We start from the raw sequence: 16,898 nt of genomic DNA, 5'->3' as shown, positions 1-16,898 counted from the left end.
AGGGAATTCTTGGGCATGGTGGCAGGAATGCAAACTGGTGCAGCCACTATGGAAAACAGTATGGAGGTTCCTCAAAAATTTAGAAGTTCAAGTACTACATGATCCAGTAATTCCAGTTCTGGGTATTTATCTGAAGGAAGCATAATCACTACCTCAAAAAAATATCTGAACCACAGTGTTCACTGCAGCATCAGTTATAATAGCCAAGACATGGCATCAACCTTCATGTCCAATGACCGATAAAGAAAATGTAATGTGTGTGAGTGTATTCAATGAAAATTAAACCATCAAAGAGAATAAAATCCTGCCGTTTGTGACAACATGGATGGACCTTGCAGGCATGATGCTAACTACACTCAGTTAGAAAACGATAAATACATGATCTCATTTATATGTGAACTCTGAAGAAAAGGAAACTCATAGATACACAGAACCAGATGAGTGATGGCCATAGGCAGGGTTGGGAGAAATGAGTGAAGGTGGTCAAAAGGTAGAAACTTCCGTCGATAAGAGAAGTTTTGGCGATGTAACATACAGCATAGAGACGATTAACAATACTGTACTGTGCTGTATAATTCAAAGTGGCTAAGTGAGTAAATCTTAAGTACTTGTCACAAGAAAAGTGTAGGTATTTTGGCGACCAATGTTACAGTCATCAATTTGCAATGTATACATATTTCAAATCATTATGTTGTACACCTAAAAAAATAAATTGAAACGAATATTGGCTCTGAATGTCACTACCTTTCACTGTATCATTCACAGTGTGGAATGACCCCCTTCCATACTGACCAGCTAATCATTGGCATCATCATTAGATACTAGAATATGTTTAAAAACCTGTACAAAGCAATTGTATTCAAAATTGAAACCAGGTACCCTAAAGCCTAATTTAAAAAGCCATTGGAGAAAGGCAGTAAAGAGAGAAGTAATAAGGTAATCATACATCGAATTGGAAACTGGTTCAAGATATAACGTGATTTACATTAGTAATCTAAAGAAAAATAATGATGGGGGTAGTTGTTTGTATACAGCTCCCCTTTTAAGAGAAAATCTAGCACATTGTTCCTATTTGATACAGAGAAAGCAGTTGGCTTAGGTATCATCAAAATCACAGATAAAAGGATTTGCAGATCTTTTCAGCATAGGCTACATAGGTTCTGGCTGGTCACTTTTTTTTTTTTAATGTTTAATTTTGAGAGCGCACAAGCAGGGGAGGGACAGAGAAAGAGGGAGACAGAATCTGAAGCAGGCTCCACACATTAGCACAGAGCCCGGCATGGGGCTTAAACCCACAAACTGTGAGCTCATGACCTGAGCCCAAGTCAGGGATGCTCAAATGACTGAACCGCCCTGGCCGAAGTCGCTTTGTAGCAAGTAGAACCATGATCATTTCAGTCGAGCAAAGGGAATTGGGTCACATGGGCTATCACGCCTTCAAGTAAAGCCTAAAACCATGGTGAGTGTCAGAATTTAAAGACTATTTTGTCCATAGCAAACCAACTTTACCCTGTCTTACTTTGGTGCGTTCATTTTTTTTGGTAAATGTATCAGTCATTTTGTTGGACCACCTTCAGACAGGCTATGGAGGCTATAGTTAATAATTCAGAAAGGATTTTGTTTTACATGTTTGTGGGAGTCAGAGTGGAGTAGCATCTACTTGAATCATTGTTAAAGCACTTTCATTAACTAAGTATGGAATCCATTGACCATTAACAATATGCCGTTTGAGCAGGCAGTGAAACAGTGTAATAGGAATAAGGGCTGGCCAAATTCCTAGGGTATACAGTTGGGACTTAATATTTTCTTGTTCAGTAACTGGCTCTGGGGGGGGTTGTGGGGTAAGGGAGAACCTGTGGTCACTGGTGTTATTTAACACATTTCTGGGTTGCCTGTGATAGCTACACATGAGTATGTGATGAGAAGATGTATAAATATTAGTAGCTTTCTGGTTTGATGTCTTACAATGGCATGTAACAGTCACCTATTGCCGTGTGACAAAATAATTACAAAATCCTCAGGTTACATATTTCTCGTTCATGCACCTCTTGGTTGGCTGGAGTTCTGCTGCAGCTCATCTAGGCTTGACTCCAAGTTGTAGGGTGGATTCAGGTCTGTCCCACCTCCCTCTCCTCCTTCCTGGATGAGTAGGCTCTCTGGGCCATGCGCTCCTTACAGGACATCGGCACAAGAGGACAAGCCCAACAACCCAAGGACGTTACAGAACTCTCCTTCTATCTGCCAACATTCCATTGGCCAAAGAAGGTCACGTGACCAAGTCCAAATTCCTGGGGCAGGGAAGCATGCTCCCCCCCCAGTACTCGGTCACTCCCTTCTGTCTACACTGACCTTCTTGCTGTTTGAGCAAGCCAGTCACACTCCCCTCTGAAAGTCTTTGTGTTTGCTTTCCTCTCTTGTATATCCATGGGTCATGCCCTCACGTGCTTACAGTTTTTGCCCGACTGCACCTCATCAACGAAGGCTTCCAAGATTCCCCTTTCTGAAGGTTCCCCACTCATCCTCTCTCGTGAAGGTTCCTCACCATGTGACATACCTAACTTACTTGTTTAGACTGTGTACCTCCATATGAATGGGAGTTCCATGGATACAGGGCTTTTTTGTTGTTGACTGCTATCTCCCCAACACGCACAACAGCACCTGACATAGAGTTGGCTCTTGATAAATGTTAGTATAAATAAACTAATCTTGCCGTGTGGTCATTTGTATGGCTATTTTTTTAGACATTTAAAATCTGGCTCAATATCAAAGAATCCAGTGGTGTTGCTCAAATTTCAGGTGTCATTTAGCAGTTTTCACTTTTCAGTATAATTGACGCAGAAAATATGAGCCGTCAAGCATGTTTCAGCGTCGATTCAGCTCTACTCATGCACACACGTGAGAACTCTGATTTTGATTCTTAAAAGGAGTAGTTAAGCCCAGGGGACTTTTTACTTAGTGAGGAAGTCTTGAGCAACGAAGAAAACAAGAGGATACTTTATTCGTATATGTACTGTGCAGGATGCACGAGGCACTTGAAAAATATTTGAAGGGATACCTTCATCACTGTCCTGAAAGTTTTCCATTAAAGCAAGCCAATTTTAGATTTGTACTTGGACACTCGGATTTGAAACTTACAGATAATAGTTCATCTGTAAAGATGAACCTGGTCGACATCATTAGGTTTATGCTTTAAACTTTGATCCCTGAAATAACTGAGGCAGAGGAATGCCTACCCCATCCCTGAACTGTATTTGAATCTTACCACACTTCTATTCAGTTCCTGGAGCTCCAGGGTAATGTAATTCACCTGTCAGGCTGGTCATGCTTGCCTCTGTTGGTTCTGATTTATTCTGTAAGGCGTATTATTGCTAAAGCAGACTTACTGCCGTTCAAAATGCCTCATGTTCCACAACTTGGCAAAATTTGCATCAGTAATGGGATGAAGACGTGTATTCACCTCTGCAGTTGTCAGGATTCTGTTCCTGCTGGCATTGTTTCATTCATTCCACCCTCACCACATAATGGCAGTTTGAACTCTCAGGAAAAAAGAAATTAAAGGTGCTCTATTTCATTGTTTTCATTGCTAAACACATAAATAGAAGGAAGTTGTGTGTGTGTGTGTGTGTGTGTGTGTGTGTGTGTAGATTGGTAGGTAGCTACCGTAACTTCTTTTTCTATCTTGTGATCTTAACTTTCACCACTTATTTCTTGTCCTTAGTATCTGAAAGAGGTTTTCTTTGGTATATTACCATGAGACTCACAGAAGTAGAGGCTCTTTGTCTGTCCTGTGCCCCTAAGCTCTCCACTGTGATGTTGACGTACAGCCTTACATCCACTGGGATAGGACTCTCTTTGCGGTGAACATTGGGCCAAGCATTGTTTGAGCTTACACTTAAAAAAAAAAAAAGACAAGGTGAAAACTTAGTAATGAATGCAGGATTATAATCGTAAATGAAGATCCCAGTGGCATAGACAAAAGGAGATAACAAGCATGTTTACGTCACTAAATCGCCGGCTGTCCAGTCATTTCCAAGTCCGATGTGAACCTGAGGTTGTCCTTAAGCATCTTCATTACTGTTGATCTGGAAGCAAGGTCTTGTTTTAGATGCAAGTGACACTGTCCTGAACGAATAGAGCTTGAACTTAAGAACATCAGAAACTTAGTTTGCAGAGACTTTGAGAGTTGCAAGTAATTTTGTTCTCAGTGAAGAAATCTCTCCCTTGCTGCAAATGTCTGAGGTGCGTTCCTGTCAACCCATGAACCATCATCAGTAGAGACATACAGATCGACATCATCTTCAAGAGGACTCCCTATCTCAGACGAGGACCGTCCATCCCTAATTCCTTTTTCTTCCAAAACATCCTTCTCGCCTCCTGTCAACAGATTCTTAAAAATGAAAAAAAAAAAAAAAACAAACCAGAATTTCCCCTTTAGAAGCCTCCAAAAACACGATGATGATAAAGTAGGTCCGTGTAACAAAGAGGAAAGGAACATTACTCCCCAGTATCCTCCGTATCCACGGTCCTTAGAATAGTCATATTTCACTCCCTACATAGGTCACGTGCAACTTTTATTTCTCCCTATTTCATTGGACTTTAAAAGTGCTTGAGTTTTATTTGTTACCTTTGGTTAAATGTCAAAGGAAAGAGTGGAGAAAACACCTCTGTCTCCGCTTCTTCCTTTCCTTCCTAAAGTGCATGCAAAATGTCACGTTCTTAGTTCCTTTCGTTGAACAGGCACACTGCAAGGGTCTAATAATCTTTTCATTACAAAGGAAAACATTTCACCTTTATTAATGGGGCCTAAGAAACTTAGGTCGATTTTATCTTGGCTTCTAAACAGGTAAGCCATTTCCTTCTCCCAAGACCAGAGTATAGATCCCTGCATGGAATTCTTCCCTTGAAGAAGTCATTCCCCAATTATTCAGCTTGAGGGGTTATTTTTATTGATGTTATTTATGAGCGAATGGAAATGATTCTAAAATGACTTTTTAAACATTTTTAAAATTTTTTAAAAAATGTTTTTATTTATTTTTGGAAGAGAGACAGAGCGCAAGCGGGGGAGGGGCAGAGAGGGAGGGAGACACAGCATCCGATGCAGGCTCTGAGCTATCAGCGTAGAGCCCAATGCGGGGCTCGAACCCACAAACCGGAAGATCACGACCTGAGTCAAAGTTGGACACTTAACCGACGGAGCCATCCAGGCACCCCTTATTTTGTATTTTATAGTAATCTCTGCACCCCATCTGGGGTTCAAACTCATGACCCCAAGATCAAGAGTCACATGCCCTACCGACTGAGCCACCCAGGCGCCCCGACTGGGCTTTTTCTCAAAATGTCTGTTTTCCGGAAGCGTAACTGGCCATTGTTTGTGCTTGCTTTCGTTAAGGCGAGGAAGACCTGCTCAGTCCTCCCCAGGACACAAGCACAGGGTTAGAGGAAGTGATGGAACAGCTCACCAACTCCTTCCCTAGTTCCAGAGGTAAGGCCCACGACGTGCAAGTAACTCACACCTACTGGAATTAGGCCCCTCATTTCTGTACCCTAGCCCGCGTATTTCCCGTGTTTAAGGAGGCACTTGCTGACAGAGTGCCAGTCTGGGGTCATTGTGCGAAGAGAATTGTTGAGTGTCGAGTTCTGGCTTGGATGACTGAATTGACTGGTTTTGGATGCTGGTTGAATTCAAACACCTGTATACTAGCGTTGTCTCTAGAAATAAGACTATCGACTTACACGTTATTTTACTTGCTTTGCGCATCAGTCTGAAGCGTTAATTACGAGGTAAGATAGCTTCTTCTTAAGAGCAACGATGATGTGACTTTTACAAAGAAATTCACGCCCCGATGGCACCTTTGCCGGGGACACACAGTCGATACGCGCGATACGGTGAAATCCAGAACGTGCTTAGTATATGGTTGGGGGGCGGCGGGGGGGGGGGGGGGGGGACTCTGACTTCCAATCTGATGCCCTTTATATTTAAAAATTGTATCTTACCCCATTTGTTAAATACAGGTACAGCGAACTCTTTGTATGCTACTTTGTTGTTGACTTCACTTTCCTAGGTGGAATACCATCTCTGTAAAGAAAGATGTTAATTCTATTAATGCCTCTATTTCTCACCGTCACTTTGACCTTGCGTATTTTGCCCCTCCTATAAAAGCAGCATTTTACCCCCGCCAGATTTTCCCACTAGCCTGTAGGAGCTTCAGATGTCTTCCTAGGACTTGGGAGTGTTTGTTTTACTTTATTGCTGTGACATAAACCAGAGTCACTGACCCACCTCCCTTCAATGAATAAAAAGAATGGCTGCAGTCACCTGTAAGCAAGTAGATGGAACACCTCGACAAGCCAAAGCGGAGGACACACGTCTCGGTGGGCAGGGATTGGCATCCCTCGTGGGCAGCCCCGGAGGGAAGGGCAGCAGAGAATCTGGCTGTTTGTTCCTCTCCGTAAGGGCCACGAGGAGGGTATTTTGAGTCCTGTGTTTTTCTGATCTTGTTGTTCAGTGTCCGCTCCCGGTGGCCGGGTCCTGGCTCTTTGCTGTGTGCGTGAACGTTGCACGGTGCACATTAAAAGCACTGATGTTCTGATAGAGCGTTGCTAAGGAACTGTTGCGGGAAGCTAATTTTAAATGTCTGCACCAGCCATCTTTTCCCTGCTGAGTGCCTCTGATGTGTTGATTTTAACACCTAAAAATCTCAGCTGTCTTCCACCCACCACCCCCACCTCCATCTTGACTATCTTAGCTGTCTTTTGCCCCTAGATGCCATGGTTCACGAGAAGACCACATGTTGGTTTGATGTAAATCACATGCTCTCCCTTTTGGCCCGTCAGCTTTTACCGGCACCTGACTTTGGACCGCTGGAGGTGTTAGGGATACAAAGAAATGCCAGATTCCTTGCCCTCGAGACGCTTACGGTCAACTGTGGACTTCCGAAGTTCACATTATAGTATTACTGCTCTGACCTAGGGCTCTAGGACATGAGGGAATCCCAGAGGCACCCTTTTGGATAAGAGGGGTTAGCCTCAGGCACAGCGAGGGTCTTTCTCAAGTTCACATAGCCAGAACTTTGGGCCCCACACGTAGCACACATTTCGTTGAGGCCATCCTATCCCTTGAAGGTCACAGATGGCTTCCTCGTCCCAGACCCTTAAAATGAAAGCTCGCTTACCTGCTCTGTGGGAAGTTGGTGGCTGCTTCGTTGACGCCCTGGGCATTTCCTCCCCATGTAAACTAGAGTCGAGTGGAGGCCATAGAAGGGCCCATGGCCCCGCTTCCCTTCAGGCAGCCTTTGTGTCCTGGGCCTGTGGCCCATCCGAATTATCTTTAAGTCCTTTGCACAGTCTCCCTGCATCCCCCCTTCTAGTGCGTGAAGCTAGATACCACATGGGGATGGAAGAAGCCACCTGGAAGAGGGCAAATTTACCTCCTCCGATTCATGTGGTAGTTAGCACCTCTGACGTTAAATTTCCTTCTGCGATGGTGATCTACTTCTGTGGAGACTTGGGGGAGCTTTAGGCCACCCCGATAGCGTTTACTCACTTCGCGCTTAGAGAAGCATACCTTCCACCGAGTGCTGATGTGAGTTCTCAGAGGATAAGGAGGCTTTGTCTGACCAGTTCCCTTAACTGAGTTCCTACCTAATAGTAGGCCGGTAGCCTGAGAGAAGTCATTTATTTTCCTGAGGAAAGCAATCAGGATCTGGCCGTTCTTTCTGTGATGCTGTTACCTTGACTTCTTTTTTTTTCTTTTTTTGCTACTTCCTGCCACGTTAGGCCTTACCACTGAGCCCCTACTATTGCACACCCATTTCCAGCGTGTGGGGGTTCCTCTCACGGCACCGAGCTATTTGGACACCATCTACCCAGAGAGAGCATCACATGTGCCAAGTTTAGGGCTTCAGTCCCACAAGACTGCCCTCCCCCTTCACCTGGGCTTCTGACCCACTGTAGACTTAGGGGTTCCAGTGACCCACTTCTGGGGTGTTACGGCGGCTCACACAACTCAGAAACGCTTCCTTCACTAGATCAGCGTGTATTACGAAAGGCCAGAACTCCAGAACAGCCGGACGGGAGAGGTGCACAGGGCGAGGCGTGGGGCAAGGGTGTGGAGGTGCCGTGCTCTCTCGGGGGGCGCTGCCCCCCCAGGACCTCCACTGTTCACCAACCCAAGAAGTTCTCCCTCCCCCTGGGTTTTCAGGGAGGCTTCATTCCAAAGGTGTGATTGATCACATCATTGGCCAGTGGTGAGGCCACTCAGTCTCCAGCACCCCAGTTTCCCTCCCCGGAGGTCAGGGGGTAAGGCTCAAAGTTCCACCCCCCCTAAAACCCAGGGTTGGCTTCCCTGGGACCCAGCCCCTATGTTTAGGTGTTTTCCTAGGCTTGCCTCATTACTTCAGAGGAACTTTCAAAGGTTTTAGGAGCTCTGTGCCCTGAAAGGGAATTGAGACCTAATACGCACTTCTTCATTCTAAATCACAGTATCACAGCTCGTTTCCCTCAAGTTCAACTGGATAAAAAGTCTCAGTGGCTTTTGACCTTTTTGACCACTGTCCATAGTAAGAGAAACATTTCACATCTCAAACTGGATTAAGGACATACGATACGTTGGATGTGTGTATGTGTGTACAGAAACACATATGTATACACCATGTATATACGCCACAGATATATGCGTCTGGTCACATATACGTACGAAGATCAGCAAAGTTTCGGGAAGCACTGCTTCCTATACTATGTAGAATGCACACCGTGTCTCTGCATCAAAATCAAATGCTGGCTGCAACCCACTGAACTGATTTTCGGACGCAGTGGTTTAAAGAATACCGATCCAAGTGATCTCAGTTTTCCTTGCCCAGATGAACATCTTTTTTAAAAGAACGTTACACTTATTTGAAACATTTTACCATGGAAGTTTCTGCCAAGACCTTCCTAATAGCTTAGAGGACGCTGCCAAGACCTTCCTAATAGCTTAGAGGACGCTGTACTTTTACTCTGAGTCGGCCACCCGTGTTCCCATTGCTGTGTTAGGACGAATGAAGTTCACGGTTGCTACAGCTGGTTCGGACAGCTGTGTGGGTAACTCGGGACAGATGCCGGAGCCAGAGGTCTGACATTTAGTGGAAATGCGCTGTTAACTACCACCTCGTGGTTTACTTAACCCTGCTAGATAACTGCCACCAGGGGAAAAGACTTTTTCAATAGAATAGTATGTTTTTCAGAACCGTAACGCATATCGAGAGGGGAGTTGTTTTGCATTATACGTTTACAGCTTTTTTGTTGCCGTTGGCCACAGTTTTGACTTCAGGCTCAAGTCTTAAGGTATCCACTAATCCTCGCCTCGCCTTCTCACCACAAGTACCCGGAAGCCCAAAGTGCCTTGCTCATGGCCACTCACCAAGTGAAATTAGGCTCCTGATCTTATCTCGCTGGCCTTGCTGAACGGTTACCCGAATCAATCAGGGGGTTACGTGCCTGCCTCCTAGCCAATATAAGTTTCAGGGCGCTCAAGGTGTGAACCTGTGCATGTTTAGCTTTGTGGTGATATCTTTCCTGATGAATCTCGGGATATAGTTAGTTATTCACAACCACTTGAGGGATTTGAGCGGCTCAGTGTATATTAAACACAGAACGTTAGCCAACTTCCATCGAATCTGTCTACCAATAAGGTGTCCCTCCGTCTGTTAAGTATCTGTAGAAGTGGAATTCCACTGTCATAAAAATCGTTATCTACTATAAGACACTTTCTGATTCTCCACCATTATTCTACAGGAACAGGACATGGGTAGAATGAACCACAAACATCTTTTATTTTTTTTTTTTAATTTTTTTTTCAACGTTTATTTTATTTTGGGGACAGAGAGAGACACAGCATGAACGGGGGAGGGGCAGAGAGAGAGAGAGGGAGACGCAGAATCGGAAACAGGCTCCGGGCTCCGAGCCGTCAGCCCGGAGCCCGACGCGGGGCTCGAACTCCCGGACCGCGAGATCGTGACCTGGCCGAAGTCGGACGCCGAACCGACTGCGCCACCCAGGCGCCCCAACAAACATCTTTTAAAAATAATTTCAGTGATTCGCCCCTATGTCTCTGAGCACCTCACATCCTAACAAAAGTGTTTTTCTGTGTATGTGCATTTACGGAAAAAATGCTTCCCTTGTCAGTGGTGTGAGATTGGCTTCTCTAATTAACGAACGATAGGCTTCGAGATAAGCTCGTACTGCAATAAAGACAACTTGCAGCACAGTTAACAGTGCTGTGCAGGCATTCCTGCTGCCTGTACAGTCTCGTACCTGCTGACCAGTGTGCCGCGTTTTTACCCCCAACGTCCACGCCATCCCCTCATGTTACCCAGCCCTCCATAAAGCCCACACGCATTCTGTCAGATGCCTCTAAATTAGCAACCCAACAGCTTTACGAAACCTGCCATCTTCTCAAATTCAAGTCTTGTCTGTGGTTCTCTTCTGCAAGCACAGCATAAAGACGGAAGCATTCATGTGCCCCCTTTCAGGCACCACTCTGTTTCCCTTTAGCTTCCGTGCATTTTGAGCCGTTAGCCCTTTGTATACCACGGGCCGACAAACTACAGGCTAGGAGCCAAACCTGGCCCACTACCTGTTCTTATAAATAAAGTTTTATTAGAACAGAGCTATACCCCTTCACCTAGGCTCTATCTACGGTTGCTCTCGCACTCCAAGGGCGCGGTAGTTGCGGCAGAGTTGAACATTTGCTAAAGAGACTGCGTGGCTTGCAAAGCCTAAAATATTTACCGTCTGGCCCCTGACACGCACAGCTTGCCGACCCCTGCCTTACACTGTTGCGGTCCATTCTAAGCTCATTACATACGCACAGTTAACACGCTTCGGTGCTGGTCAACTTTCAGCTCAACAGAACCGTGCTTGTGGATGGACGTGTGTATTTGTGTCCACGTTCGCCAGAGACCATACGTGCTTTAAGACTGAAAGTATAGCCGTTTGAATCTTCTTTCGCTTGTGATAAAACAGGAACCCTAAAAAGGGGCTCGTTCTTCCTGAGCTTTTTAAAACAGTTGGTAAACTGAGATTACAAAGCTGAAGCTACCCCCGAAGTGGTAACGTCTTGGGATTCTGACCCTAAATGATGAATCATCTCAAATTCATGCTGCGTGAGGAAACTTGACTTCTCCAGACCCGACCGGGCCCTTTACTCAGACTCAGGACTCCCCCAGTGTACTTCCTTTTACTCCTGATTCATTTCCTGACAACATATCACAGTGCCAGATGGACAGCCTAAGTGAAGGTTTATAGGAAACTCATTTCCGAAGAATGTATCTGTGAAATAAAACTTATCTGGCGCTTTTGTTATTTATTTTTACTGGTAGAGAATATGTTTAAGCGCTGCAGCCAGTTAGCCTGTATTTTGTCACTGGAGAAACTAGTCCACTGCAGCGGAAAACGTTACTTGTTTTAACTTTGTTTAAACAAAACGCGGAACTTCCTTTTGTACTGTGGGAATGAGCACATCGGGACCCAAGCGATGAGGGCGGATTGTGAAAGAGATTCGGATTGACGTAGCTCCGGAAGGTCCGTTGTACGTGAAACGTGGTTTCTGAAGAAGTGCCCGAAACAAAGCCCAAGTAATTTGCTGCATATTCGGTAATGACCAGCAGATACCAAGCTCTGAATACGGCTTGGCGTAGAATAAAGACAGGTAACCCTGATCACTCTAGGAACCATAATTACATTCTGAGACTAAATCCCGTTACCTTCTAACGGCAGTCTTTCCTAAGGCTCTTTAGTTTTAGAAACAGACCCAAGTTACAAGCCAGTATAAGTTACCGGCCCTTGGGACCCAAGTCAAACGGTAATGGGCAAGGCCAAGTTGCCTAAAACACCGAAGAACTCTTGACCATGATCTCGTGGCTACCTTACTAATTCATTTCAGCCCGTCTTTATCAGATGCCCATAGTGTTGGGGTGCAGAAGTTATTGGAGCTAGAGAGGACGGCTAAGCCACATATGGGCCCTGCCCTCAAGGACTCACAGCCCTGTAGGGGAAGGTAATAAATTCCACCACCAGACAGTATAACCATGAAATAGAAAGATTAGAAAACAAAAAACTTGCTCAAGGAGTCCAAAGCAATGGATAAGTCACTCATGCTGGGACTCTTGAACTATCAAGAAGGAAATGAGGTTCTCTTCCCTCTCCTTTTTCCTGTCATCTGGTCTGGGCCTACCACTGGCAACACCCACTGCTGAGGAGCCAGTGCCCTTTTTTCTCTCTTCCCTGCTTTGAGGAACGTCATGAATACCTTGGCCGTGCTTACATGGTCGAGCGTGCAGTTTTCATACTTGTAAGAAATCTCGGCGTCACGTGGGAAAATTCAGAACGAAGGAAAAGAGGGAGGGAGGAAGGGACGGAGAGTCCTACTTAGAGAACCTGTAAATGCGTACTAGAGGTTTTAGACCCTGACCTTGAATTTGGAACGATTTCTTTTGGAATAGAAGTTCCCTACTTCTTTGGTCTGCACGAGTAGTCCTCACATCGCTGTGGGGTGTTTCGGTCCTTGCCGCCCCTGAGCATGGTGGACCCCGGGGGTAAGGAGGTGACGTACTAGGGGTTCTCGTGGCTCCGTCCTACATTCTGGGATTTCACCTCAGACTGTCGCAAGATGTGTCTCACTGCTCAAGTCGAAGTTTGAAAACCAGTATTTCACCCGGAGGCCCTCGTGGTCAGAGGAAATTGCAAGCCCAAGACCTGCTGGGTATGGTCAGAGGTCCCGAATTTTCTGTCCACTTATGGATATTACCATACAAGATTTTATCAGAACCTGCTCTCCAAAACTAAGCATACCCGTGGAGGATTCCATAAAACAAACAAGGCGACTGGGTCTTTAGCCACTGACTCTCAAGGCGCCTGGTACCTGTCGAATTATGGGGAGGAAGTTGAAGGCTCATTCCCGGATCTGGCTCTGTGGCTTGCCCATTAGTGGGGCTCCTCTCCCTCCCCCCCACCCTCCCCCCCGCCCTTTTTTTCCTTCTCTTTTCTCAAACGCCCCCCCGCCCCCGCCACCACCCCCCCGCCCCCCGTCATCCTGGGCATGCTCGGCCTCTGCCAGACAGAACAGATTGTCCCGAGGGGATGGAGTCTCGCTTCTGTGGCGTTTCGCCTCGCATTTGGGGTGCAGACTTTTGGGACACACAGTCAGCTGCTGTTCACATCCCAGTAAGTTGGGAAGTTGAGAGTGAAGAGATGGGGATTTTTGGACGTGCAGCTTGAGGTTCTAAAGCCGTCCTTGAAAACAAGGCTCACTTAGTCAGATTTCTCCGCTGTGCTCGCTTCCATCCAGTTTAACACATGAACTCTATGGATTCTGTAAGTGATGTCTCCTGGATCATGTTATCTGTTTACACTGATTTTAAGTGTATGTAAAGGTTATTTGACTGGATGTGTCTTTCGGATTTTTTTTTTTTTGTTTCGGTTTTTATTTTTTTCCAGAAGGGAATAAATGAATTGTCATCTCAACATTTGTTTGGTGAAAGCAGCAAAACGGGTATGAAACTGTTTATTTATGCATTTTTTTTCTTTTCTGATATCTCTGCCTCTTCCTCTCTCCCGTTATTAAAGGAAGAAATACCCCTGGGAAGCCAATGAGAGAGGTTAGTGAGATTCAGGCTCACGGCCATGGCTTCTGTGTGTCTCATCACGCTTTCTATGTTTGGCGCTTGTGTAAGAATTGTGTGTGTGCACGCGCATGTATGTACTACAATGTGTCATCACGTAAGGATGGTAGTCACCTCTCCACTTGCAGCTCATGAGGAACATTCTTCAAATGTTCACTGCCATTGTCATCACCATGACGACAGGAGCAGGGGTTGGGGGGAGCAGGAATCTCTCTAAAATGGCAGCCCTGTGTGGTCCCCAGGTTGGAATCCTGCGGTTCATCGTCTCTCGCCATTTGTCACGTGAACAGAATCCTCAAAACAATGAATTTAGCCTTGAACATAACCGATGAGTCGTGAAGTTTCTGTCTACTTCCAGGACCTTAGCATTTTCTGCCAGTGCCCTTGGTTTTTATTCTTCCAGAATGAGTTCGTTTTGTTTTCCTTTTTCCTCATCCCCACCCCCCTTTCCCACTTCAGCTAACTTTTTGTTTTTTGGGGGCACTTACTGGGCCAAGCACTGTTGTAAGCACTTGCCATCTTTTTCATAGTGTAATCTTCATGACAAACCTATGAGGTAGGTACTCTTATTAACCCCATTTTCCAAATAAGGAAACTGAGTCCGTGAGGGAGTACGTAAGCAGGGTGTTCCAAATGACAGAGCCAGAATTTGAATCCAGGCAGTCTGGGTCCAGAGCCACACTCAGTCTTAATCGCCGCCTTAGCAAATGGTGTTTGAAAGGCCCGTGTCATCGCACCTAGCCCTTTCGAGAGTGCGCTTTCTTTCCCTGGCATTTGGAACCAGATAGAACATGTCCAAGGAGGGATAAAAATTGAATGTTGGAGCCTTGAGGCTTTTTCTCAGCGCCTATTGATGGGTTCGAAGCGGGTAAGATACAGTACTATCACTGAACGTGGCTTGAGATGTGACAGGCAAAGCTCCTTCATACTTCTGTCAGAAACATTGTCTCAACATTGCATTACCTGATCAGCGGCTATTGGAGGACAGTGTTGAGTGACAGCTCAAGTGAAACAAGCTTGTCCTTACCTAGAGTTTAGCGTGAAGGATGGCAGAAGGAAAGGTCCTTGATGGGTAGCGCTAACCTATGCTGTTCCGGGACACAGGTTGGACAGGTAGAGAGTTCTCATGTGAGAAGATTCTAGATCCTCAGCAACAGGATAGCCAAGAGTCATCCCGGATTCATTTAAACATAAGGAGTCATACTGGAAAGTCTGCCAACACCATGCCATGCAAGTCTAATGAATTGAACGGTCCTTCCGTGTGTCTGTACCCATGCTTTCTTCCAAGGCTGGGGACAGTGGGGTCCTGGGGGGGGGGGGGGGGAGTGGCAGGCTGGGAGGAGAAACTGAGGACACCCGAATTGGTGAAGCAGTGAATGCTCCTGACCGTTTGCCTGGCTCACATACTTCTTAGGTGAGGCTTCTTGGGTTCATTCTTATGGTAAGTGCCCCTTACGATTTATTTTGACGTGCTATGAAAAGTTGCACCTTAATTTTGACCACCCTGAACGTGTTTCTCTCGTGAATGAATTTTACAACAGGCCAGCAATACCTATCATTCGAGTCACACAGGCATTTGGAAACTTTACTACCTGAGTTGTATATTCGAGTCAGACAAGTTTCCAGAAATCCAGAGAACCAAAGTGATTTTTTAGTGCTACCAAAATGACCTCACATGGACAGTAGATTAGATATTTTTTTCAAAGAGTAAATTACAGAGAAGGAAAACACGAATTTCACTGCAGTATTCTGGCCTTGCTGTGGCCAACTGAATGCGAACCATTTACTTGGGAACTGTATTTTTAACAATTCCAATCACTGTGGAAGACAACTCCCTCCGGCCGTGGGGGCTCGTGGGACTAAATGTGTTGTGGTTAGCGCCAACTTGGAAAAACACACGACCGCCCTAATGTTCGATGCATGGTGCCTTTGTGTTCAACAATCCTTGCTTAAGAATGGATTAAATTAATACTTTCTACAGACGTATTTTTATGTCACCTTGTGCCTGAAGCTGACTGCAAACCCCTAAATCCTGCCTGCCTTTCAGTGCCCCTCACGTTCCTGTCAGGTAAAATTAATGACCTCACTAATGTTCTGCCTTCCACACATGGATAACCTTGTAGACCGTCCAGACAGGTCAAAGGCCACCTGGCGTTTTGTGGGCGTGTGCGTGGTGTATTTAAGAGTAATGAACGTCTCTTGTACCTAGTAACTTTTTAAAGAGCAGACACCCCTAGAAGTGATGCCTCTGGAGAGTCTCGAGCATTTGCCTTCCGGGTAGTAAACTGAACACCATTGCAAGGAATAGGAGCGGCACGTACGTGGCTGTATAACCCACGAACGCACTTCCTCTCAGACTGCAGTCCATGTTCCCTAGCCCACAAGCTAAAGCGAAATAGGTACTTTTTGATTATGATCAGTAAGCCAGCGGGGAAAAGGAGTTCTTCCCTGTTCGGTTTGGGTTTTCTAATACATGTTCTGTCTCCCAGGTGGGCTAGCCCCTAGTTGGATGTGGGTGATGAGAAACAGTTCGAGTTCTAGTCGCTTACCAGGTTGTAAGGGTCTCAGGTTTTGTTTTTCCTGGCCTCATTAATAGCTGCGAAGACTGCAAGTCATTGAAAACTTGCAGCTAGTCCACACGAGTGATTGGGTAGATCTCCCTGGGTGTCCCGGCAGTCCAAAAGAGATACGAGGGGGCCGCTGGGTGGCTCAGTCGGTGAAGCGTCCGACTTCGGCTCAGGTCGTGATCTCGCGGCTCATGGGTTCGAGGCCCGCATCAGGCTCTGTGCCGACAGTGTGGACCCTGTTTGGGATTCTCTGTCTCCCTGCCCCTTTCCTGCTCTCTCAGAATAAATAAATAACCTTAAAAAAAAAAAAAACAGATACAAGGGAAGCCCTTCAACCTGGCAGCATCAGTTAAGTGTCTGTGCTCTCAGGAGCAGCCAGGGGCCCACCGTGTCCTCCAGCGGTTTGTATGGTTTAGAAAAACCAAAGCTGATTTCCGTTCCTCACTGAGGACTGCCACACTGCTGGCTCACTCGAGGAACGGTACACCTGCTTTGCTCCAAGTTTTTCTGTTTGCAGCCTCCACCAACATCCAGAGTGTTTTGTTGTTGTTTTTTTTTAAACAGCCAGTTCTCATTGGAACTCTTCGCGTTAATACAAAGCTCCCCAAGAGTTACAAACTTCATCACCTCCAAGCCAATGGCAGAATGGTGTTCAATTTGTTCTAAGTCTTAA

At 45.8% G+C, this 16,898-nt stretch overlaps 1 protein-coding gene across 18 annotated transcripts in view; it reads left to right on the top strand.

Moving 5' to 3' along the window:
• The window catches only part of DMD (dystrophin), a 2,022,811-nt gene that overhangs the window by 2,001,849 nt on the left and 4,064 nt on the right, over positions 1 to 16,898 (top strand). For 12 of the 18 annotated variants that reach the window (XM_047843142.1, XM_047843144.1, XM_047843153.1 and 9 more), the window contains one exon: positions 5,390 to 5,482. In XM_047843142.1, coding sequence (XP_047699098.1) covers positions 5,390 to 5,482 — 93 coding nt within the window. Of the gene's footprint in view, positions 1 to 5,389; positions 5,483 to 13,602; positions 13,635 to 16,898 lie in introns of all 18 variants that reach the window. The other 6 variants (XM_047843151.1, XM_047843149.1, XM_047843146.1 and 3 more) reach the window with 1 other exon arrangement.

This window comes from Prionailurus viverrinus, chromosome X (genome assembly GCF_022837055.1).
Source record: "Prionailurus viverrinus isolate Anna chromosome X, UM_Priviv_1.0, whole genome shotgun sequence".
Taxonomy (NCBI): Eukaryota; Metazoa; Chordata; class Mammalia; order Carnivora; family Felidae; genus Prionailurus; species Prionailurus viverrinus.
The sequence above is the reverse complement of the archived record's forward strand: the minus strand, read 5'-3'. Positions and strand labels throughout refer to the sequence as shown.